We start from the raw sequence: 25,123 nt of genomic DNA on the forward strand, positions 1-25,123 counted from the left end.
AAGAACAATAACCTATGAGGATATCTCCACAAAGGATAGGTTAAGCCTACTTAAAAATAGGACTAAGAGTCACCCCCAGAGAACTTTTTCTGTTGCTCAGATGTGGTCTATCTCTCTCTTAGCCAACACAGCAAGCAAATTCACTGCTCTCCCCTTTTCTATGTGACTCCCAGGGGTGTAAACCTCCCTGGCAGCATGGGACAGAAATCTTACAATGAGCTGGGACTCAGCATGAAGGGATTGAGAAAACCTTCCTGATTGAAAGGGGGAAGAGAGAAATGAGACAAAATAAAGTGTCAGTGGTTGAGAGATTTCAAATAGAATTGAGAGGTTATCCTGGAGGTTATTCTTATGCATTATATAGATAACCGCTTTTTAGTTTAAGATGTATTAGAGAGACTAGAGGGAAGTGCCTGAAACTACAGAGCTGTGTTCCAATAGCTATCTTTCTTTAAGATGACTGTATAATGATATAGCTTTTGCAAGTGACTGTGATTGTGAAAACCTTGCTCTGATGCTCCTTTTATCTATGGCATGGACAGATGAGTAAAAAATATGGCTTAAAAATAAACAAATAATGGGGGAAAAATATTAAAATAAATTGGGCAGTGGGAAATACTAGTGTTCAATGAGAGGGAGGGGTAAGGGATATGGTATGTATGAGTTTTTAATTCTTTTTCTGGAAAGACGTAAATATTCTGAGAAATGATCATGGTGATGAATATACAACTATGTGATGACATTATGAGCCACTGATTGCATACCAAGTATGGAATGTTCATACGTTAAGAATGTTCATATTGTACGTTGATTGGTTTTATTAATAAAAATTTAAAAAAAACAAAAAACCTATGAGTAGGGCAGTTGTGTTGGTTTGAAAGGATGTATGTTCCATAGAAAAGCCATGTTTTAATACTAATTCCATTTTGTAAGGGCAGCCATTTCTGCTAATCCCTATTCAGTACTGTATGTTTGAAACTATAATTAGATTACCTCCTGGAGATGTGACTCAATCAAGAGTGGTTGTTAAACTGGATTAGGTTGAGATATGTCTCTAGCCATTCAAGTGGGTCTTGATTAGTTTACTGGAATCCTATAAAAAAGGGAATATTTTGGAGAAAACTGAAGGTTCAGAGAGACCAGAGAATGACATAGTCACGAGAAGCAGAGAGTCCACCAGCCAGCGACCTTTGGAGATGAAGAAGGAAAATGCCTCCCGGGGAGCTTCATAAAACAGGAAGCCAGGAAAAGAAAGTAGCTAGAAGAAACTAGCTGTGTTCACCATGTGCCCTTCCAGCTGAGAGAGAAACCCTGACTGTGTTCACTGTGTGCCTTTCCACTTGAGAGAGAAATGTTGAACTTCATCGGCCTTCTTGAATCAAGGTATCTCTCCCTGGATGCCTTAGATTGGACATTTCTATAGACTTACTTTAATTGGGATATTTTCTTGACCTTAGAACTGTAGACTAGCAATTTATTAAATTCCCCTTTTTCAAAGTCATTCCATTTCTGATATATTGCATTCCAGCAGCTGGCAAACTAGAACGGATTTTGGTACCAGGAGCAGGGTGCTGCTGCAGTTTACAGATACCAAACATGAGGGAAAGGCTTTTTAAATGGATAAGGGGAAGAATCTAGAGGAGTTGTGGAAAGCCTGATAGAGAAGGCCCAGAATGTATTGACGAGACTGTTGGTAGAAACATGGACTCTAAAGATACTTCTGACCAAGCTCTACACAGAAATGAGGCATGTACTACCACAGACTGCAAGGAAGGCAATCCTTGTTTTAAAACAGCAGATAATCTGACAAAACTGACTAGTGGCTTTGGCTGGAAGGCAGATTTTAAAACTTGGATATTTAGCAGAAGAGATCTTCAAATTAAATGTCGAACGTGCAGCCTGGTTTCTCCTCACAGCTTACAGTGAAATGCGACAGGAAAGAGATAAGCTGAGAACTGAATTCTTGGATACAAAGAAACCAGAAATTGAAGTTCTGGAAAATTCTGGGCCTCGAGGAAGGGAGACCTCAGAGAATAGTGCCCCACATGAGGTCTTGGCCAAATGTGAAACCAGTCAGCCATTTCAGAGAAAGCCAGGATTGGACATAGAGTTATCCAGGAAGAATTTGTGGAAACTCCTTATGTCTGATGGGCATAATCTCAGGCTGCTTCATAGAAAGCCAACAAGAGTGCTGTGGGACCTGTACAAACAGAGCCACTGCCAGTCTGGACTGGGGGGTTCAGAGATGGGACACGTTAGAGAAAAAATAACTTCAGAGGCAAAACCATGGAGACTGAGGTCTGAAGTTAAGAAATCTCAGGCCAGGAGAGCAGACCCACCCAAGCCCGTGGAGAGGGTGAGTATGCCCTAAAGATACAGATAGTACCTTGTTGCGGTGGAAGAGTCATGCTGCCTCAGGCCTTGGAGAGGGTGAACCACATTCCTTGGGGTTTGGGGAGAGCCTGGCTACCACCACATGGAGGGGTTGAGCATGTGCCCTAAAGATGGAAAAGAGCTTGGGTGCAGCTCCAATGCGTGGAGAAGGTGGAGCTGAGAAAAAGGTGGTCTCCCCAATGTCCCCCATGGTTGTGTTCAGAGAAAGGCAGGCTTCTGCATAGGCCCTTGGAAAGGGTGGGACTGTCGCTTTCTAAAGCCACAAAAATAAATGATTCTCAGACTTTGAAATCTTATGGACTTTGCCCTGTGGGTTTTCAAAACTATGGGTCCAGTGACCCCTTGTTCCTTCCTCCCTGTGGAAATGGGTATATGTATACCATGACTGTTCCTCCTTTGTATGCTGGCAGCAAATAACTTGTTCTGAGTTTCACAGGTCCAGAGCCAGAGAAGAATTTTGCCTTAGAACAGACCATGCCTGTAACTAACTGTGATAGGAGTTAGTACTGTTTCTAACTTTGTATTTCATTTGTATTGCTACTGAAATGGCTTAAGGATTTCTGCTATTGTTATGGAATTAATGTATTTTGTATATGGGAAAAACATGTCTTTTTTAGGGTCCAGAGGGTGGAATATGCTCATTTGAAAGGATGTATGTACCCTAGAAAAGCCATGTTTTAATCCTAATCTCATTTTGTAAAGGCAGCCATTTCTGCTAATCCCTATTCAGTATTGAATGTTTGAAACTGTAATTAGATCATCTCCTGGAGATATGAATCAATCAAGAGGGGTTGTTAAACTAGATTAGGTGGAGATATGTCTCTAGCCATTCAGGTGGGTCTTGATTAGTTTACTGGAATCCTATAAAAAAGGGAACATTTTGGAGAAACCTGGAGATTCAGAGAGACCAGAGACTGACATAGCCATGAGAAGCAGAGAGTCCACCAGCCAGCGACCTTTGGAGATGAAGAAGGAAAATGCCTCCCGGAAAGCTTCATGAAACAGGATGCCAGAGAGAAAGCTAGCAGATGATGCCACATTTGCCATGTGTCTTTCCACTTGAGAGAGAAACCCTGAACTTCATCAGCCTTCTTGAACCAAGGTATCTTTCCCTGGATGCTTTAGATTGGACATTTCTATAGACTTGTTTTAATTGGGACATTTTCTCAGCCTAGGAACTGTAAACTAGCATCTGATTAAATTCCCCTTTTTAAAAGCCATTCCATTTCTGGTACATTGCATTCCGGCAGCTAGCAAACTAGAACACAGCCACTAACCTTGTTTACCTTTTACAGGGAGAGAAGCAGACTCAAAGAGAATAGCTCAGAAAGAGGCTGGTTGGGATACAGGAGAAAGTCAGGCAGACCTGCCTGAATCTCTCTGGACTCCCTGAGCTGTGTGATCTAACTCACCTAAGCACGAGTGTCACCATTCCTTCTTTACAGGGTTGCTGTGCAGACTAACAGGGTGACATATGAATGAGGTAGAGTGGAACAAGGTGGAGGAGGAGAAAAGGAAAGACTGAGGGAGGGAGACTGTGGGGTTTTATATTCAAGGAAAGATTTAGAAAACTGTAAAGTGCTATTCCTACCACAGAAATGACCAGTACTATGAATTGCAGTCCCACCCCATGCCTGCTGCTTGGTCAGTACCTCCACGAAGAAGGCGGTGGCAGTAATCATGTGCCTCTCTTCTCCTTGCTCCAGGAGCGGGATGAGCAGGTAGAGGATATGGCACAGCTCTTGGCAGGAGTAGTACACCACGGCCCTGTGGGTAAGGAAGGGGGATGCAGTTCCTTCGGGGTCTCCAAGGCCAGGGGGACCCGCTGGAGACATCACACTCAGGAAACCCTGGTCAAGTCACGGTCACTTGGGCTTTTGGGTCCCCAGGATCTTCTCCCTAGATGGGATCTCACAGGCCATCAAATTTGCTTCCTTTGCAAGTGGGGGAAACTGAAGCCCAGAGCAGGGCAGCAACTTGCCTGAGAGTACTGAGACTTAGAGCATGAACTGCCCAAGGTCACAGAGCTGGAGAATGGCAGAGATGAAACCCCAACCCTGAGCTCCCCACTCCAGCTGCTTCATTCATTCTACTAAACCAAGAGCTCTCAAAGGCTGGCCCCTGGACAGGCAGGGTCAGTATATTCTTGGGCCCCACCCCAGCCAGACTGAATCAGAAATCTGGGGTCAGCAATAATGGTCTAACCAGCCCTGCAGGTGGTTCTGATGCATGCTCAAGTCTGAGGATCACTGCTCTAGGCTTTGATAATCAGTGAATTTAGGAATGTATTGCAGAGTCTGCAGTAAGACAACCTGGGATTAAATCCCGCCCCACAACTGGCTGTGTGTCTGTGGGCAAACCACTTAACTTCTCTGTGCTTCAGCCTTTTCATGGGTAACACAAATAACAAAGAACTATTCATGGATTATTATTATCTAAAAAATAATCCACAAATAGCTCTTTTCATGGCATTGAGATCATAGTAAGTGCTCAATAAAAACCATTGCATCCCAAGTCCTGGGGAGAGGACCATCCTGGGCACTCAGGGTGCAGGCCCAAGAAACAAGCTCATGCCTGCAGGGGCCACATCATAGAAACCAAGGTGCCCCCTGCCAACCCCATGGAGGCTGCATGTGTCAGGACACTGGGATCAGTAGATCATTTCCAAGCTCTGCTGCTTCCTGTCTGTGCAACCTTGGGTATACAACTGTCCCTCTTTGTACTTGGAGTTTATATGCTTAAGGAACATTGGCTGCATTCAAGTCCAACATGAAATGCAGTTTCACAAAATACCCCTTTGCAAAATGTGGATTGATAATCGCTTCCCCACAATAATGAAATAAAAGCTAACATATGTTAGAGCTCTTACCATATATCAGAGGCTATTCCAAATACTTTATGCTTATGACTAATTTAATCCTTGCCCCAACCTTCTGAGATAGGTCCCAGTATTATTTCCATTTTACTGATGAGAAAACTGAGACCCAGAGAAGTGAAGTAGATTGTCCCAGATCATACAGCTAGTCAGTGATGAGCTGGGATTCAAAATGCAGGCAAATGGACTCCAAGCTCATTCTCAAGCGCTCAGCTATACTGCCATGTCTGTATTAGTGTGGAAATAATCACACAGTGAACAAAGGTACGTTATAAAGCAGTGCTCTGCTATGGCCAGGAACCCTTATAAGTACAGCTTACATCTATAGAGTGGGCACATTCTCCCACATTTTTATTGTCTGCCCTCTGAAGTGGACAATATTCTCCCCATTGTAGAAAAGGGGTAGCAGACAGAGAGGGAGGGTCTTGCCCAGAGAGAGATGCAAAACCAAGTCCGTCTGAAGATCCTGGGGCTCCCCCACTCCCTCCCACTCCTGTCCTGAGCTGGTCCAGGGGACCTCACCTTGCCAGCAGAGGCACTCCATGGTGGCAGTTCTCGGCCTGCCCCATGAGCTCCCATCTACCCTGGTCCTCCAGAAAGGTGGCCTCGTAGGAGCAGTCCATCTTCAGCAGCAGGGTTTTCACCACTTTCACCACCCAGCTGCTGGGACAAGGGGGCTAGGACCTCTTGGTACACCCTCCCCCAGGCAGGTTGGACCTCCCCCCAATGGAACTCTCCCACCATCAGCTCCCATCTGGTCCTAAAAGCATCTCTCCTGTTGGATAGGACTGGTGGTGCTCAGTGTATCCACAGGGGGTCACTTGAACAAAAATAACAGTTAGCATTGAGAACAAGAGAGCAAACAGAAGCAAACTCTACCTCCCTTTGGAGACTGTGCTTTCACCCTTCCTAGTCTCCTGAGCCTCATTTTGCTGGATAAAGAGGTTGGAGCTGGGCCTCCTCAGGTTCCTGGGGCCAATGTGGTATCTTGGGTTCTGTTGCATTCTCCCCACAGTTGTCCTCAAGCCATGACTGGCCATGGGCAGCCAGGGGGGCTCAAGGTAGGACAGTGCTCTGTCCTCACCTGGACATTCTTGGTTCCTGGCCAGGCCCTCGTTCTTCACCCCCATGACACTCAAGGGGTGATTCTCAAACCTGCACAACAGAACCCCTCCCAGGAAGCTTTTACAACTGTAGACTGACCCAGCCAAGCCCAGACCTTCATACTTTTTAAGCTACTAGATGATTCTGACATGCACATAGAGCTTGAGAAAAGGCCTGACTGTGGGGGAGCAGGAGGAGGGCTCTGCTGTTTATTAGCATCTGACTATGTTCCTGACCCTGCATTAGGTGTTTGTAGGTGTTTTAGTTTGCTAAATGCTGCTAGAATGCAATACATCAGAAATGAAATGGCTTTTAAAAGGGAAATTTATTAAGTTATAAGTTTACAGGTCTAAAGCCATAAAAATGTCCAAACCAAGGCATCCAGAGAAAGATACCTTGACACAAGAAAGGCCAATATCTGGCACATGGGAAGGAATGTGGCTTGTTTTCCAGCTTCTGGTTTCAAACAGGTTCCCCGGGGGTGTTTTCTTTCTGCAACTCCAAACCACTGGGTCTGCTCTGAGCTTTCTCCAAAGTGTTTCCTCTTTTAAAGGACTCCAGTAAATTAATCAAGACCTGCCTTGAAGGGGTGGAGTCCTAACCCCATCTAATCAAAAGGTCACATCACAATTGAGTGGGTCAGTCTCCATGAAAACAATTTAACCAAAGGTTTCCACCCTAAACAATAGGTCAGTCCCTGCAAGATTGGATCAGGATTAAAACATGGCTTTTCTAGGGTGCATAATCATTTCAAACCGACACAGTAGGTATGCTCATTACGTGTGTGTGCTTGTGTGTGTGATAAGAACTGACAGTGCAGAACAGAGTTGACATTTAAGCCACTTTTTCCAGAAACCTAAACACATGCTTAAAGAGCTTATGATGAAATTGGTGGACATACCTCAGATGATAATGGAAGCTGATGGTTCTCACAATACAAGAAAAATCATTTTGGAAGTCAGGTAATTTTTCAGGAATTTGCTCTTACTTTTCATATGTTTTGCTTTTTAATGAATCATTGATCTAGTGTGAGAATTCAAGCTTCTCCTGAGGCCAGGGCTTTGGAATCATTCAACCCTTGTGCCGATTCACTGAAACATGTGTGTAACGGCCTCCAGGGTTCAAGGTTTAAAGCAAAGAGAGATAGCTGCTGGCTCCATGTGCCAGCCACCCTAAGGTTATGGGGCTCCCCCTCTCTGATTCTCCCATTTCTACCCTTTTCCCTTTTTCCTGGAAGTCCAAGCTCTGGTCAGATGGCTGGGCCAAGAGTTTTACATTTTCATTTGGAAAAGAAAGTTTATTCTCTTCCATTTCAAGAACTAGAAGCTTTAACTATGACAGAATGAGCCACCTGTGCATCTCTCCCATGTGTCCCCTACTCCAGGGGCAGTTTTGGTCATGTTCTCACTAACTGGTTTGGGGGCCAGTCTTGAACTCAGGAGCCAGAAGGGAACAGCTTGACGTATAGGTCTTGGACCTTCCCAGCCTTTACACAGACTCAGTCCTCATTTGTGTAGCCTGTGATGGTTTCATACTCAGGCAAACGCTTCTGCACACAGAGGCACATTATTCACAGTTTGTCCTCCCCACCGGTTTGCCATTTCCTCACCCAGGCTCTAAATTTCTCCAAAAATGACCCTACCCATCTCCTGTCCTCCCCACTGCATCCCCAAACGGTATACCCGTTCTAGCCAAAATCAATGCTGGTGTTGTCCAGTAAAAATGCAGAGTTGACACTGTTGGGAATAAGGCTGAGGGTGCCAAAGTAGCTCCTTTGACTTCCCTCAAACTAAAATTCTGCAAGTTTCAGCTTCCTGGGAGGCTCTTGGCTTTTCTCAACTAAGTAAAGGAGGGTTGCCTTGAGACACTTGTTTCCTTTTTGTCCACTGGGATAGAGATCTATGGTCCGGGTGTGGAGCTGCTGCAGGGCACAGAGCCCAAGTGGCTCTTCACAGGCCATCTCCCTAGGTCATGTCTGTGGTGTCAAGTCCAGGATCACTCCTTCCCTGCCCCTTCAAACCCAAGTCAATGTGACAGGGCTTGGTGCCCATGGCATGAATTCTTGTGCTCATCATCTGTGCCTGCTTCACCTCCCAGAGGGACAGGACAGCCTGTGTGCACTGGTCAGCCTCCTCTGAGCCCAGAGCACCAATGACCCACTAGGGTTTCAAACTCCAGTGTCTCCATTTCCTGGGACTGCCATGGCAAAGTCCTATAAACCAGGTGTCTTAAAACAGCTTAAATATATTCTCTCACAGTTCTAATGGTAGAAGTCCAAAGTCAAGGTGTCTCCAGGGCCGTGCTTTCTCCAGCTCAGGGGAGGATACTTCCTTGCATCTTCCAGCTTCTGGTGGCTCCAGGTGTTCCTTAGCTTATGGCAGCATAATTCCAATCTCTGCCTCTATCTTCAGCCACCTTCTTCCTCTGTGCCTCTGTTTCCCCTCTTCTAATAAGGACGTCCATTATTGGACTGATGATCCAATGTAATGGTAATCCAGGATGATTTCATCTTGAGATCTTTCTCTTAATGACACCTGCAAAGCACTTTTTTCCAAATAAGCTCATGTTCACAGCCCAGGGGCCACCATCCAATCTACTTGGCCTGGGCCCAGCTGTGTGGCTTTTAGGATGCCCATCAGTGTGGCCCTTGTCCACCTCTGTGTTTTTCTGTCTCTCAGGTTGCTTTCTGTGACACAGCAGGGAGATCAGGCACCAAACTCTTTTCTGGCTCCCTGGTGTGGTCCATGCCTGAGCAAAGCCCTCCACTTTGGGGGGGTCCTGCCGTTCATAGCTCAACAGTTGAGAGCTTTTCCCACGATACTTTCAGCATTCCCCTCCACCCCCAGCGGCTCCTCCAGTCTCTCTTGCTCAGGTTCCCCTAGAGTGCACTGGCTGTCTGTGTCACAGGTGATGCTCTCAGAGCAGGATGAGGGGCATGAGAATAGTGGCCACAGATCAGCACATGGGGTCCTCACAGCACACCTGTGGGATTATTTCCCTCCATTTCATAGGCAAGGAGACCAAGCCAGCAAGAGTTGAAATTACAAAGCACTCAGTGATATAGCCAGGATTCGAATCCAAGGCTTCTTGAGTTGACATCCTACTGCACAACTGCTGCCCTCTGCTTCTCCAAATATGCCTTTCTAAGCACAACATGCAATAAATGTAAAAAAAAAGACTGAGCAACTCAACTACATAATCATCCATTCCTTTTTATTTTTTTGCATGAGCAGGCACTGGGAATCGAACCCAGTCTCCAGCATGGCAGGCAAGAATTCTGCTTCTGAGCCTTTGCTGCACCACCCCACAACTCGACTACATTAAAGTTTTAAAGTTCTGGATAGCAAAAGGCCATAAAACAGTTACAAGTGATGAACTGGAATACAAATCACAGAGAGTTAATTTCCTTAATATTTAAAGAGCTTTTACAAATTAATAAAAAATCCCCAACAATGCTATAAAAAATGGACAAAGGGCAAGAAGAGGTTGTTCACAGAAAAGGAAACACAAATGGCATTTAGACCTATTAAAAGATGCTCAACCTCACTCATAAGAGAAGTGTAAACTCAAACTGCAGTGAAATGCCATTTTTTTCAACTCAGATTGACAAAGATACTAATTATTTCATACTATGCTGCATTGGCAAGAGGGCAGGAAAATAGATACTCTCATACACTGCTGAGGGCAGTGACCTTTATGGGAACAATTTGACAAGGTGGGCACTTTAGGGGATATTCCACTTTACTGTCATCACTCAATGGTCAAGAACTTTCTTTATCATATAACCCTGTTTCACTGAAACATTTAAACGCAGACACCTTTTGATGCACCCACGCAACCTTCACGAATTCATCCTTTATATACAACCACACGTTAAGACATAAAAAAGCAAATGCACTGCAGCATCGTTTGTAATTGCAGAGGGCTGGAAACTACCTAAATCAGGAGGAGCCTTGTGAAATAAATTAGGCTACATTAGAATTCTATGTGTAGGGTTACTCTGCAGCTGTTATAAATAACAGGGCAGCACTATATGTAATAATCCCCAACATATAGCATATGATAAAAACAAAAATGTGTAGCAGTGTGTAAAGTATGCCACCAATGGTGCAAAAATAGAAAGTATAAACACATGCTTATACACGCATAGCAACCCTCGGGAAGGCTATTAGATAACTTGGCTGTCTTTGGGGAGGTTAAGGGGGTAAGGGCAGGAAAGAAGACTTGCTTTTTACATTTTTTAAATTCTTAACATGTGCATTTTACTATTCCAACTCATAATTAGAAATAAAACAGTTGGGCCTTAGAAACAAATTCATACAATAATATCTCAAGGGAGGGAAAGAAGAAAAATTAAATGGTGAGTTCCTGCGTGGGGAAAGGACTCTGGTGCTTTCCTGCACTCAAGCAGTAAGCACAGCACCTGAAACACACAACAGGTGCTCAAAAATAGCTGTTGAATTAATAACTGTTGCAAATAAAAGAGCTCCTGTTTTCTCTTTTAGTCCCAAAGCTAATTTCTGTTGGTTGACTGACCTAAAGACTTTTGGAAGGACCCTGTCGCAGTGCACTGCTAGGGACGACGGGGTAAAGCGAGTCCGGCAAGGCATGCGGGACAGGTACGAAGACAGGGGGCTGTGCATTCTTCTTGGCATCCTTCCAGGCCGCCACCCGGCCAGGCAGGTTGAGGCTGAGGTGGTAACGGACCTGAATGAGCAGGGCCAGGAGCAGCTATGGGTAGATGCGCCGCACGCGGCCCATGCAGCTGTTGACGGACAGGAGGTCGCACAAGCCGCTGGCTGCCTGGGGGCCCAGCGGAGGCTGGTGGGGTGGGCCAGCTGGTTTCCCAGCATTCCCAGCTCTGCTCTCCCTGGGAAAGTGCAGACCCCTCCCCTGGCCCCGGCCCCTGCCCTCTGGGTAGGTCCTACGTAGGAGCCATAACAACTGCCCTTATCTTAGCTGTGGTCCAGGGTTTTGACATTTTTGAGACCCTGGAAGAATCATGGCAGCAGGATCCCTTTCACCCTCTGTGAGATGATGAACCAGATCCTATTTTGCAGGTGAGGAGAGATGACAAGACCTGATGCTCATTTTGGCTCCACCACTTGCTGACCCTTCTTTGGGTCTAAGTTTCCTCCTCTGTAAAGCAGAGTCACTTATCCTCTTCTAGCCACCTCACAAGTGGAAATTAAATGAGAGGGTGGGATAAGAATGGTGTAGAGCTGTGCCACCAGGACCCTGTGCAGCCAGCCCAGGGAAAAGCATCTGCTTGTGAAGTGGAAGAATCCCTGTCATGTTACCTTGGAAATAAGTGATAGAATATGGGCAAGATGGGAACAACGTCTATGTAACCAGTCACATAAACCAGGAGCTCACAGCTTAGGAAACCCTTTCATGCTCACTATTTGCAACAGTTAGGTAAGAAAAACAAGGCCGAGATTATTACTATCTATTTCACAGATATAAATTCCAAGGCTAGATAGGGGAAGCGATTGAGCAAGTTATACAATGAGGCAGTGGCAGAGCTAGGACAGGCCTGTTGCATTCAAAGCTCTTGCACTCTTCACAGGTAAAACTGAAGTTTCTCACTGTATCTAAAAAGCACAGGCTGTTATGTAGAGAAAAGTCTCTAGTGGTATGATTCAGGGCTCTGGTCTTGGCTCTATCTTCTCAAATGTTAATCATTTATCACAGATATATAAAAAAGCAGTCCAGACTGTATCCATGCTTGAACTATACTTCGTGTGCAAGGAGCGTGAATAAATATATATATCCAAGAGATTCAACAAATTCCAAACAGGATAAACCCAAATAAACCAACACGGTAGCATATAATGAAACTGTCAAATGCCAAAGATAAAGAGAATTCTAAAAGCCACAACAAAGAAGCAAGGTGTCATGTACAAGGGAGCCTCAATAAGATTAAATGCCAATTCCTCATCAGAACCATGGAAGCAAGAAGGCAGTGGTATGACATATTTAAGTGCTGAAACTAAAAACTTGCATCCTAAGAAGTCTATATCCAGAAAACTTGTCTTTCAAACATGAGGGAGAGATTAAGGAATTTCCAGATAGACAAAAGCTGAGGGAATCACCACTAGACCAGCCCTATAAGACATGCAAAAGAGAATTCTGAAGGTTGAAAGGAAAGGACAATAGACAATAGTTGGAAGTTGCATAAAGAAATAAAATCTCCAGTAAGGGTAACGACTTAAGTAAATACAAATGCTAGTGCTATTGGATTTTGGGTTTTCTTATAAGATCTAAAAGGAAAATGCATAAAATATAATGATAAATCAGTGGTTTGGGGCTCAAACAATACATTTGTGACATAAATGTGGGGAGATGAAGGGGTATAAGAAAATAGTTTGTATATACTATTGAAGTTAAGTTAGTATCAAAGCAAATGAGATTGTTATAGATTTAGGATCTCAACTTTAAGCCCCATGGTAACTACAAAGAAAACATTGGAGAATATGTAAACTCATAAAGACAGAAAATAGAATACTGTTTCCCAGGTGCAGGAGTGAAGGGCAATGGGGAATGAATGCATAAGGGAAGTAGGATTTTGTTTGGGGAGTTGGGAAAGTTTAGTAATGAAAGGTAGTGGAGTGCCAGAGCCTGGCAAATGAGATTCACCCCACTGAACGGTATGCTTGGGAGGGGTTGAGATGGGAAAGTTTACATTGAATACATTCCCACAATTAAAAAAAGAGAGAGAGAGAGCAATTAAAAAGACAATGACAATTGAATGTAATATGTGATCCTGGCAGTATCTAACAAGGGAGGAGAAAAGGCTCGAAAGGAGTTTATTGGGGTGTAAGAGAAAAAATTGGACTATTAACTGTAGGCTTTATATCAATGCTAAATTTCTCGAACTTGATAACCACACGTAGGTGGTTACATAAGTGAATATCCTTGTTCTTAGGAAAGGTGCATGGCAGCATTAAGCATTCAAGGAACAGGATTTATACAACAGATGCTCAAGAGTTCAGAAAATGGATGGATGGATGGATAGATAGATAGATAGATGGGTGTATAGATGGATTGGTAGATAGATGGAGAGATAGAATGCTATGCCAAAGAATTTTTGGCTGTAGTATAGGTTGGAAGGGCAGGTGTGGAAGGAGGGACGTGAGTTAGGAACAAGATATTGTCCAGCTGGCTTGGATCAGAGTGGTGGTGATGGAGGCAGAGAGAAACCATCTCTCCAACCCACTTTCCTTAGGCACCTGCTGTCTTCCAGGTCTGCCTGCCTCACCCATCAGACTGTCCACCAGCTCCCTGCAGCCAGAGCCACTTCCCTCTGTGTTCCCAGGGCTGAGCACTAATCCTAGCAGCAAGAAGTGCTGAAACCTTTGATTTTGACTAAATGAATGAATGAGTTATCCCATTTAAGCTTCACCACCGCCCTATGAAGCAGATGTTATTATTTCTGTTTACAGATGCAGAAACGGAGCCTCAGAGAGGTGGAGTGACTTGCCCAGGTCATAGACTAGTAATGCTGCCAACTCGGGACTCAGACTCAGGGCCACCCCTCCAATGACATTCTGCTTCCACCATCCCCAGCTGCTGCTGTCATGAAAGTAGCACTCCCATTACCATTCAGTAGATCAGAAACGAGAGCCGAGGGACAGAGCCTTGCTTACACCCATACAGCTAGCTACTGGTAGAAGGGGAGAGCAGAAGCCAGTGTTCCCAGCACAGCAGAGGGAGGGAGGGAGGGCAGGAGGGAGAGAGGATGGGGGGGAAGGGACCGCGGTGGAGGTGGGCCGGGTGGCTGCTCACTGCTAGGGGAATGATGGAAGCCCGGCCCTTCTTAGGGACCGGCTTCTCCTTCAGGCTGATCAGGAGCAGGTCCAGCAGGTCTCGGACATCGCACCTGGGCTTGCACAGGGTCAGCTGCCTCCACATCTCTGCTCCGTTGCTGAGATCTGAGGGGCAGGATGGTTAGTGGCACCCAGAGCAGCGGGGCCCACCCTGCCTCCAAGTGATGTGGGGGGTGCGGGAAGAGAGGAGGAAGGAAGGCACCACTGAAATGGCATCCACAGGCACACCAACAAGGAACAGTCCAGAAAACACTCCCCAAGAAGCAGAGGTGGGGGTGGGTGGGCAACAGTTATTGAAAACCCTACTTCCCAGGTATTGCTCCAGGTGCTTCACATACAATGTATTACTTCAGCAAATAGTTCTTGAGCATCTGTCCCTGGCAAGGGGCTTCCCAGGGGACAGATCTGGCAGAAGGCCAAATCTCTGGGGAGGCAAATGTGAACAGATATTCAAGATATTCAAGATCACCAAATTCTCACAAAGACCCTCAAGGTGGGTGTTGCTATTCCCATTTTACAGATGCAGAATTGAGTCTGAGAGAGTTGAAATCACTCATCCAAGACTATGCAGCAAATAAGCGGCAGAGTCACGATTTGACCAGGTCTGCTGTCTCCAAAGCCTTGCTCTTTTCTCCATACCACACAGCTAATTAAGATGTTTGAATGCTATCGGGCCTAGATCTTGCACTCATCACACCGATATTAGCAAGCACCGGCTCCTGCCACTTAGAAAGCAGGAAAAAGCATCCTTACCGGACCCCACAGTAGACTGGGCAGTCCTATCGCCAGGAAGTTGAGAATACTGGCAGCCAGTGTGGGAAAAGATTTTGTTAACCCTTTCCCCCTTCTGCATTAGCATTTGAACCTTCTATTAACTTTCTAGCTCTGTTCCCCTGGAAATCTGATAAAGATAGTATGTCAACTATGTTGCTAGGCAACATTGCTTATGGTAAAAATGACCTGATAGGGAAATTGCATCTTGGCTGAGAAGAACTATAAATTAACTATAAGAACCAGTTGGGGACACTAGAGCATTAAGCTTCCCAGGGTGCAGTGACTCTTATAACTGGGCTGCTGTGGGCACCCTGGAAGCAAAGCCTATAGAGTTGTTTATTAAAAAAGACATTGGTCTCCCTGAGGCCTGAGCCACTGAAACCAGGGCAGCTCCTAAATCCACCCAAAGAGTCTCGTTCTCACTCACCTAAGCGTTCACCTGGGAGGCCCAAGAGGCTAACTCCTGAGACCAACTTTGGGCCCAGGCCAGGGGGCGGTGAGTGAGGCAAGCAGGGCAGCACAAAATTTAAGGAAGCCCTCACTTTCAGGCTCCTGCAAGTGCAGCCTCAGAGCCGAGAGTGAGGCCTCCTTAAATTTTGCACCCCAGGCACCTAGCTTGCCTCACCTCAATCATCGCCCTGTCTGGACTGTTGCATGGTTTGCTTCCAAGAATCCTGCAAAGAGGAGCCCCTGACACTGCCCTGGTCTCTATCCTGAGTGCCTTGGATGAAACGTCTGGCCACGGTGGTCTTATGAGTCTGAATATTTACTTGGATCCAAGACGAAATCCACCCCTTGGTGGGCAGTGCAACCAGAAAGGGTTAAATTCTTCAAGAAGGAGACCTTGGGATGCATTAGCCTGGCCCTCACCCTGCTCACCGTTCCCCTTAGTTTCCATGAATGACAACAGCCTACAGCCCCCTTTACTCTCAAACGACCATCTTAAATGTAGATCATATGCTGCCTCATTTTATTTTCAGGGGTGTGGGGGTGTTTCCCAGGCTGCTGAGAACCCTAAGCCTGCCTTCTGGCCACAACCGCCTCTGCCTATTAGATCCAAGGGCATTGGGCGTGGACATTGTCCCACACAGACCCAGGCCCGAGCTGGCCCTCGGCACAGCTGACTGTGTGAACACATCCACCCCTTGGGGTGAGAATGCAGGGAGTATTTGCTTCTTTTGCCTATGAGGGAAAACTGCAGCCCAGAGAGGACAAGCATACTGCGCAAGACCACACAGCAGCTGCAGGCAGAGGCTGAACCAACACTCAGGCATCCTTTCTAATGTTAAAGAGATCTGGGCTCAGAGTCAGTCAGACCTGAGTTTGCTCATTCACTGGGTGCCTGGGGTTTCCCAGGCACCATTTCCTCATGTAGAATGGGTGGTTGTGAGAATTGAGGAATATACTAAGCATCCACGTGGTACCTGACACCCAGCAGTGCTTACAAAGTGCTTAATGGTTGTCACCAGCACCACAGATCATGGATGGGGGTGGCCGCCAGGGAGGGCAAGGGGCTTCCCAGGGGACAGAAGTGGGGGTTCTCAGCCCAGAACGGGGACAGCTTCAACCCTTTAGGACCCAATGGCTGGGAAACCACGCTTGGTACCTGTCCAGTGGGAGGGGACACATGAGCAGGGCCACCACCACCTCGGTCATGAAGGAGCTGGCCAGGAGAGAGACGGGCAGCAGGGCCATCTTGCGGGCCCATGGCTCCCGGATATGGCTCAGCTGCACGTAGATGCCCTGCATGATTTCTGGAATATGGCACACAGCCAGGGCAGGCAGCCATGAGCAAGTGGGAGGCAGATGGATAGGAAGGGAGAAGTAAAGGGAGGGATGCGGAAGGGGCTCAAGGGGAGATGGGAAGAGAGAAGGAAGGAGACAGGGGAGGGTGTCAGGAGAGGATGGATGGGAAGGGGAGGGGAAAGGAAGGAGCACAGGAGAGAAATGGGGAGAGACATGAACAGAGCACCTGCTCCTTCTCGGGACAAACCTGTTTGTCTCTGCTGCTCTCTCCTCAACCACCCAGCCCATCTGGTTGAGTTGTCTAAGAGTGAGAAACCTGCAGGCTGGGAGCTCCTAGAACGCAGTCACCCTACCATCACCCACCCTGCCCCAGTGTTTTCCCAACCCCCCACTCCACCCCCTGGCCAGGCAGCAGGGAGCAGACCCTGTGGGGTCTCCCAAGCACCTGTTGATAGCCCAGGCTGCCGCCTCCAGGGGTCCTTACCACCTCCAGTGCCCTGTGCTGGTACCACTCCAGCACTGAGCTAAGCATGACCTCTGAAGCCAGCTGCATCATCTCTCCTGAGTCCTTCCCCTTCCAGGGCTGCCAGTAGCAGGTCCTTGACCTGCTGGGGCCCCAGGAAGTCACCAAATTCCTGAAACGAAGGCACAGTAGTACTGACACACCTGCAAACACCTGGAGCCACTGCCAGACATGGTGAATCAGTGGCAGGGGTGGGAAGGCTGCAAAACGATGGTCCCTGCCCCCAGTAGTGGGTGACAAGTGTCAGGGACAGTGAAGTCATGGCCCACATGCTGTGGCACAGCCCAGAGGAGGAGGAGGGAGCACTTGGGATGGAAAGAGTGGGGTAGTTAGTTCAGATGAACAGAGAGTAGGAGGCATTTGGGGTGGGGGCAGTGCTGCCCCTTGCCCCCACCCTGTCACCTGGAAGGCCAGCGTGATGAGAGATGGGGCAGTCACCGCAATCACTCACAGGATGTTCTGGCATGGGCTGACAGGGTTGTAGGGCCCCAGGAAACGCTTGTTGCTCTCATAGAGCTCCCTCTTGTTGGTGTCTTCCTTATCTCTGGCTCCTGCAAGAAGAGAGCTTTCTCAGGGCGGCCTGACCACCACTCCCCTTTATTTTTATTTTATTTTTTATTATTTTTTTTGGCATGGGCAGGCTCCGGGACTCAAACCCGGGTCTCCGGCATGGCAGACAAGAGTTCTGCCACTGAGCCACCATTGCCCGCCCTCCCCCCTTTATTTTTATTTATTATTTGTTTATTTATTTGGCGTATGGTCCAAGAGTTGAATCTGTGTCTCCCGCATGGAAGGTGAGCATTCTACCACTGAACCACCTATGCACCCTCCTTCATTTTTTTAATTTCTTATTTGTTACGAAACATGGATATAGGCATTGCATAAGTCATAAGTAACCAGCCTGATAAATTTTCAGGCAGTGAATAAACTTGTGTAGCCAGCACCCAGACCAAGAAACCGAATATGCCCCAGCAGCCCTCTCATTCCTCCCTTCCGGTTACTTTCCCTCTGCCCTGCGCCAGGTAACTGCTGCTTTGACTTCAAAGCCCATAGAATAGATTGCTTGCTTTTGAATGTTATATAAATTGGCTCATATGATATGTTATCTTTTCTATCTGTCTCCTTTCACTCAATATTGGGTGAAATTCACCCACGCTGTCGCACACAGCATTAGTTCATTCATTCTCAGTGCTGGCTATGATATTCCATGGTATGAGTATGCCATAATTTCTTTATCTGTTCTACTTTTGATGGATATTTGGGTTGTTTCTGTCTATTACACATAGTGCCACCATGAACATTCTAGTACATGCCTTTTGGTGGCCATGTGAACACATCTGTTAGGTGTATAACTAGGAACAGAATTGCTGCATCACATGGTGGGCAAAAGTTAGGAATTGAATCATGCACCCCATAAGAGACATGTTCACATCTTAATCTGCATTTCTGTGGGTATGAATCCATTTGTAAATAGGACCTTTTGAAGATATTGTTTTTAGTTAAGGTGTGGTCAAATTGAATCAGGGTGAGTCTTAGCCCATATCACTAGAGGCCTTATAAAGAGAGGAAATTTGGATACAGTCAGAAGTAGAATCCAGAGATCAGAAGAAGGCAGAGAGGAGAGAGAGATTGGCATGTGCCAGAGGCAGAAATGCAAGTCATTCAACCCCAAGGACTGTGGCAAGCCTGCACCAGAATGTTCCCGACTCTGGGAGAGAGTGAGCCATGCCAATACCTTTGTGTTGGACTTCTACACCTTCAAAACCACAAGACAATAAACCCCTGTTTTTTGAGCCACCCCTTTTATGGTTTTTGTCATAGCAGCTTTGGCAAACTAAGAAAGAACATGGTCAGTTTCAAGAGATACTGCCTGTGGTAGATTGAATTGTGTAAGCCATTTGAACATGTTCTGGGGTCTTGGTCTTCATTCTGGTGGATGTGGACCCACTGTAAATAAGATCTCTTCAAGAAGTTACTTCAGTTAGGGTGTGTGCCAACCAAATTAGGTTGGATTTCAATCCAGATTACTGAAGTCATTTATAAGCAGAGTGAAAGTCAGGAGCCATAGGGAGGCACTAGAAGCTGGAATTAACAGAACCTGGAAGAGAGGCTGGAGAGGCCACCATGTGCATTGACATGTCGCAGAAAAGCAAAGGATCAAGGGTTGTTGGCAGCTAGCCCCAGAATGCCACAGTCTTCTGAAGAAAGCACCACCTTGCTGATGCCTCAACTTTGACTTCTCCTACCCTCAAAACCGTGAGCCAATAAATTCCCATTATTTAAGCCAATAATTCCCATTATTGTGGTATTTATGATTGAAGCAGAGAAACTAAAACATTGCCAAACTTTCTTCCATAGTAGGAAGCCAATTACTCTCCCACTATCAGTATACGAGAGTTCCAGTTGCTCCACGTCCTTGCCAGTATGTGATATTGTCTGTTTTTTTCACTTTTATCTTTCTGGTGGTGTGTGGTACCTCTTTTAAATTGTAACTTTCCTACTTCATGAGTCCCCTTTTCTTCTTTAGCACTTATACCTGACTTATTTTATAGATAACTTTTAAAATTTGGTTCCTTGTCTGCCTTCTACCAAGAAGAATGTAAGCTCAATGAAGAAGGGATGTTTAACTAATCTTTATTCACTGATATGTCCTCAGTGTCTAGAACAGAACCTGGTACATAATGGCTCCAGATTTTCTGTTGAAGGAAATACCTTTCAGACACATCTCCTGAATGCTTACTGAGGCCTATCCTGGGACCTACCTGGACCTCCTTAGAGTATAATACAAGACGTGGGCAGAAGAAAAGGCCATTGAGGCAGAGCGATTGGAAGGACCAAGTATGGGAGTTGTTTGAAAAAGGACGAAGCTTGAGATCTGGTGTCAGGCAGACCGGGTTTGAATTCTGTTTCCATATTGTTCATTTGGCCTAAGGTTGCCAGTTAAAATATAGGATGTCCATCAGCCTATACCACATCACTAGCTCCTTGAAGACAAATCTAGGGATATTCTCCCAACCACAGATTTTTACCCACTCCACATTCTAAGACCTGTTCTTGGTTCATTTATCATTCATAAATATTCATTAAGTTCCCACCACATGCCAGTCTTGAGGCTAGGCTTTGGGAATAAAGTGGCAGATAAGACACAGCTCTGTTCTCCCCTTACTGAGGTGATAGTCTAGTAGAGAAGAGAAAGAAATGTGCCCTTAGGATTATCATGTCTGGGTATGCACAATGCCACGGGAATGTGAAGCTGAGAGTCACAGGTTAAGCTTGGAAGGATGAAGAAAGGCTCGGGAAAAAGGAAGGTTGCTTCAACCAAAGCAGGTTTCTTTCTAGCCTCTGTCCCCTGGCTCTGTGGAGACTGAAGCGTCACAGTGGTCCCCCAGACCTAATCTGATACATCCTGGTCTCCTCCATATCCTGCTAGTGCCTTGTTGCCAAGGCCCCAGCCTGCCTTTCCCCCAGTTCCACAGCTGAGCTTCTGCTTAGCAGCCTTGCTTCAGAGCTCTCCAACATGGCTTATGCTTTTGGAGCTCCAGGATGGTGTAAAGGATGATGATGCCATCCAGAGCTTCCTGGCCAATCTCCTCATCAGGATCCCCAATGTGAAGGATGAGCCTCCCCAGAAGCAGGCCCAGCATTGGGAACACCGAGGACATCTGTTTGTGTCAGAATCTTAGAGATTAAGTCATATAGGGTCAATAATGCTATACAGTAAATGGTGACTAGAACTGGATGGTCTGGCCCTGACAGCAGAGCCCTATGAGGATGGTAAGAACCACATGGGAGTTCCTGGACAGATGAACAGTATCCCTCAGGATGGGAAGATTCTCCCCAGGAGTGCCCACCCCTCTCGGGGGCCACTCACAAAGGCAGGCAGGGTCAGGAGTGTGTGGTTCAACAAGGAGACATTGCTGTTCACAGCCCATGCTCACTCACGAGCCTTCCCAGAGTTCATCCAGGGTCCCAGGGGCTATGGGAACAAAGGCAGGACTCAGAGCTACATGCTGGATGTTAGCCCCTACTGCCCAGGTTGTGCAGGCCGGTCTTTGCCAGGCAGCAATAAGCTTCCAGGGAGGGCATGAGGACTGGGGAACCCATCCTCCCACAGCCCTCCTCTACTTGGAGCTTAGGGAGGGATGGGACCTAGAAGCTGAGAATAGGGCTGATAGACAAGAGAGGAGAAGGAGGCCAGTGAGGAGAGAAATGAGAGGAGAGGAGAGTCCTGAAGACAGAAGGGAAATCAGGAATAAGAATGGAGAGAGTGCAGAGATGAGCACAGCTGCAGAAGGGCAGAGGATGGGGAGCCAGCAAAGAGCAACAGGGCAATGGCAGGGCCTCTAAGAGAGAAAGAGAGGCAGAAGGCTGGCACAAGACGGCATTCTGAAGGCAAGCCACTCCTTCCTGGGTTCAGCCCCAGGCTCCGAGCCATTTCTCCTCATCTCTCCCCCTCACTACTCCACCGTGCCTCCAAGATGCTCTTCAACCCAGCAAGAGTGGGGTCCTCCACAAAGAGGGCATTGAGCAGTGTCTGCAGGGCACCGAGGTTCTGGTGGTAAAGTGTCTATGGGAAGGAAGAGGATCACGTCACCAGAGGGCCTCTGGGGCAGTCCCAAGTTCCAGGCAACACCTGAGGTGGGTCGGGGGAGGAGGGATTACCTGGACCCAGGAGAACTGCTGTCTGGTCCCACCACTAAGACTAACTTGAAGATGATGTTGACAATTGCTTCCCCTCCATGGGTTGCTGTTTTCTAATTGGCACATGGGTAATCATTATCCTGACCCTTCCTACCTCCAAGGGGCAGGACGCTGCAACCCAACATTTATTGAGACTCTACCATGGGCCAGGTGAGTGCCTGGTGACTTGTACAGCCAAATCACCTTGTTCTCAAATAGTTTTTCATATTTTACAAATGAGGAGGCACTTGCACAAAGTCACAAAGCAGGGGAGTTTCACATGAGGAACAAGCAAGAAGACGGATAGGAAAGGGCCCTGGAATTAGAGCTAGATATATAGGAGGGTGCTGTGATTCTTTTTTGAATTTGCTAGTCCTAGACCCAAAGAGATTTTCCAAGTAGCCCCTTAAGGAAACATCCTGGCCCTGCCCAGGTTCACTGGCCACACCACAGGCCCAGAAGTGTTTTTTTTTTTATTATTAATTAACGGAAAAAAAGAAATTAACCCAACATTTAGAAATCATACCATTCTACATATGCAATCAATAATTCTTAACATCATCACATAGATGCATGATCATCGTTTCTTAGTACATTTGCATCGGTTTAGAAGAACTAGCAACACAACCGAAAAAGATATAGAATGTTAATATAGAGAAAAAATAAAAGTAATAATAGTAAAAATGAAACAAAACAAAACAAAACAAAAACCTATAGCTCGGATGCAGCTTCATTCAGTGTTTTAACATGATTACTTTACAATTAGGTATTATTGTGCTGTCCATTTTTGAGTTTTTGTATCTAGTCCTGTTGCACAGTCTGTATCCCTTCAGCTCCAATTACCCATTATCTTACCCTGTTTCTAACTCCTGCTGGACTCTGTTACCAATGACATATTCCAAGTTTATTCTCGAATGTCGATTCACATCATTGGGACCATACAGTATTTGTCTTTTAGTTTTTGGCTAGACTCACTCAGCATAATGTTCTCTAGGTCCATCCATGTTATTACATGCTTCATAAGTTTATCCTGTCTTAAAGCTGCATAATATTCCATCGTATGTATATACCACAGTTTGTTTAGCCACTTGTCTGTTGATGGACATTTTGGCTGTTTCCATGTCTTTGCAATTGTACATAATGCTGCTATAAACATTGGTGTGCAAATGTCCGTTTGAGTTTTTGCCCTTAATTCCTTTGAGTAGATTCCCAGCAATGGTATTGCTGGGTCGTATGACAATTCTATATTCAGCTTTTTGAGGAACCGCCAAACTGCCTTCCACAGTGGTTGCACCATTTGACATTCCTACCAACAGTGGATAAGTGTGCCTCTTTCACCGCATCCTCTCCAGCACTTGTCATTTTCTGTTTTGTTGATAATGGCCATTCTGGCCGGAAGTGTTTTTTGAAGGTGCAGGCATCTCATACATATAAGGCTGGGCAGTGGGTTTGAGCCACGCTGGGAAGAAACTTCCCTATCTCCTCTCCTCCTGCCAACTCCCCCCAGGTCTGTTCTTCAAGTTCTCGCAGTCCAGGCTTCCTGAGTCTGTGCATGCCCAGGAATGGTGGTCCTCAGGATTACTACCACCAAGCAAGCTCCCGGACTACCCACCTCCTCCTTCCCTCCCTCTGTGCAACACTGACCTCTGCTGGCTAGGCTTGGTACTACAAGAAGGCTGCCCCACTCGTAACCATGAGATTAAGGATTCCCCGACTTTCCTTTGGGTCTCTCAGCAGAGGACCCGGACCCCTTCCTCTGCCCACAGGCTCTGGTTCCCACCCACTCTCTAACCTCAGTCCCCAACACTGTCTCCTTGCCTTCTGTGCTTCTGCCACTCTGCATTCTTGCCATATTATAGTCACCGCATTCTCTCTGTCTACAGTCTCTGCACAGGCTTCTCCTTTCATCGTCCCCTTCAACTAAACAATTCTTTAACCTCTCAGCTCCATCACGATGACCCCTCAGGGAAGCCTTCCCTGACCCCCATCTAGGCCATGTCCCCCCCATTCTAGGCTTTTAACAGCACCAAGTATTCTTGTTTGCAGCATTTTCCACTGTTGTAATTTTGCATTCCTTTGTAGGGTTCATTGATAACATCTGGCTCCCCCACACCCTCTCCCCACTGTAAAGCCTGCATCAAGTTCGACATGGAGTTCTCAGTCAATATTTGTTGAATGAAATAATGACTGAAATGTGCCTCACCCTGAGCTGGAATCCCTCTCCCTTAACCTCTACTGACCCTAGCTTTCCCCTCAGCCCACACTAAGGGTCACCCCTGCCTCCCCCTCCTGTGATTAGGAGATGCTCACTCGTGCCACTTCAGTTTCTGCTTCTCCAGGCCTCGCTCCAAGTCCCCCAGTCTCTCTTCATCTACGACCTGGCCCTCATACCCTCCCTCAATCCTGGCCACCTCCTCTGGTCATGCCGACATTTGTCCACCGCCCCCTCCCTCAAAAAATGAGACAGGACCCTCCAAATGAGGACTTTCTTGTTCTGAGGATTCTTTCATTCACCAAATATTGATGGCGGGTCTACTCAGGCCCACCGGCAGGGACAGGAATGTCCAGAAACACGTGTTGGTCTGCCGGAGGACAGGCCCCATCTCACCTGTGTGTCTTCTGCCGGGGTCTCGGCTTTCTTCCGCGTGGCCTGCACGGAGGGCGGGGAGAACACACTCCTCACACAGGTGTGACTTCTCCCAGCTCGGACTTCTCCTGAACGCCCAGCACTGGCTGGGTGTAACTGGGGCAGAGACAGAGAGCAAAGGCACTGAGTGAAGGGGGCAAAGAAACTAAGGACATAGGGCTGGGATGTGGGGCCTGGTGTGGGGCTGAATGCAGCCTGAGAGGCAGACTCTACAATGGACAAGGAGGTGGGGGAGCGAAGGGGGGTGTGGAGGTCAGAGAGCCTTGGCAGGAACTGGACAAGGGGAGAGGAAAAGGCAAAGGCCAGGGAGCCCAGGAATCGGACAAGGGGAGAGGAAAAGGCACACAACCAGGGAGCCCCCAGAAGCTCAGTGGGATGGGGGGCACTGTGGGGCAGAGAAGGGGCCTTGGACACCTCAGCTGGGTCAGGGTCTCCATGGCCTGCCAGCGTACGGAGCTCAAGAGGGAATCCAGTGGTTTCTCCTGGATCTGTCTCTAGAGAGGGGACCACAGAAGGATAGACGAGGGGACAGTGCTGCTCCAGACTGCCAG

At 46.9% G+C, this 25,123-nt stretch overlaps 1 protein-coding gene across 1 annotated transcript in view; it reads right to left on the reverse strand.

Annotated features, from left to right (window-relative positions):
* The window catches only part of LOC143651354 (maestro heat-like repeat-containing protein family member 7), a 122,833-nt gene that overhangs the window by 72,554 nt on the left and 25,156 nt on the right, over positions 1-25,123 (reverse strand). Inside the window, 14 exon segments of the mRNA XM_077122296.1 lie at positions 4,047-4,161; positions 5,792-5,929; positions 10,986-11,176; positions 14,162-14,300; positions 16,583-16,738; positions 17,208-17,294; positions 17,296-17,357; positions 17,684-17,796; positions 20,763-20,907; positions 21,117-21,221; positions 21,717-21,812; positions 24,534-24,620; positions 24,623-24,668; positions 24,987-25,066. Coding sequence (XP_076978411.1) covers positions 4,047-4,161; positions 5,792-5,929; positions 10,986-11,176; positions 14,162-14,300; positions 16,583-16,738; positions 17,208-17,294; positions 17,296-17,357; positions 17,684-17,796; positions 20,763-20,907; positions 21,117-21,221; positions 21,717-21,812; positions 24,534-24,620; positions 24,623-24,668; positions 24,987-25,066 — 1,560 coding nt within the window.

Source organism: Tamandua tetradactyla, chromosome 12, assembly GCF_023851605.1.
Source record: "Tamandua tetradactyla isolate mTamTet1 chromosome 12, mTamTet1.pri, whole genome shotgun sequence".
Lineage (NCBI taxonomy): Eukaryota > Metazoa > Chordata > Mammalia > Pilosa > Myrmecophagidae > Tamandua > Tamandua tetradactyla.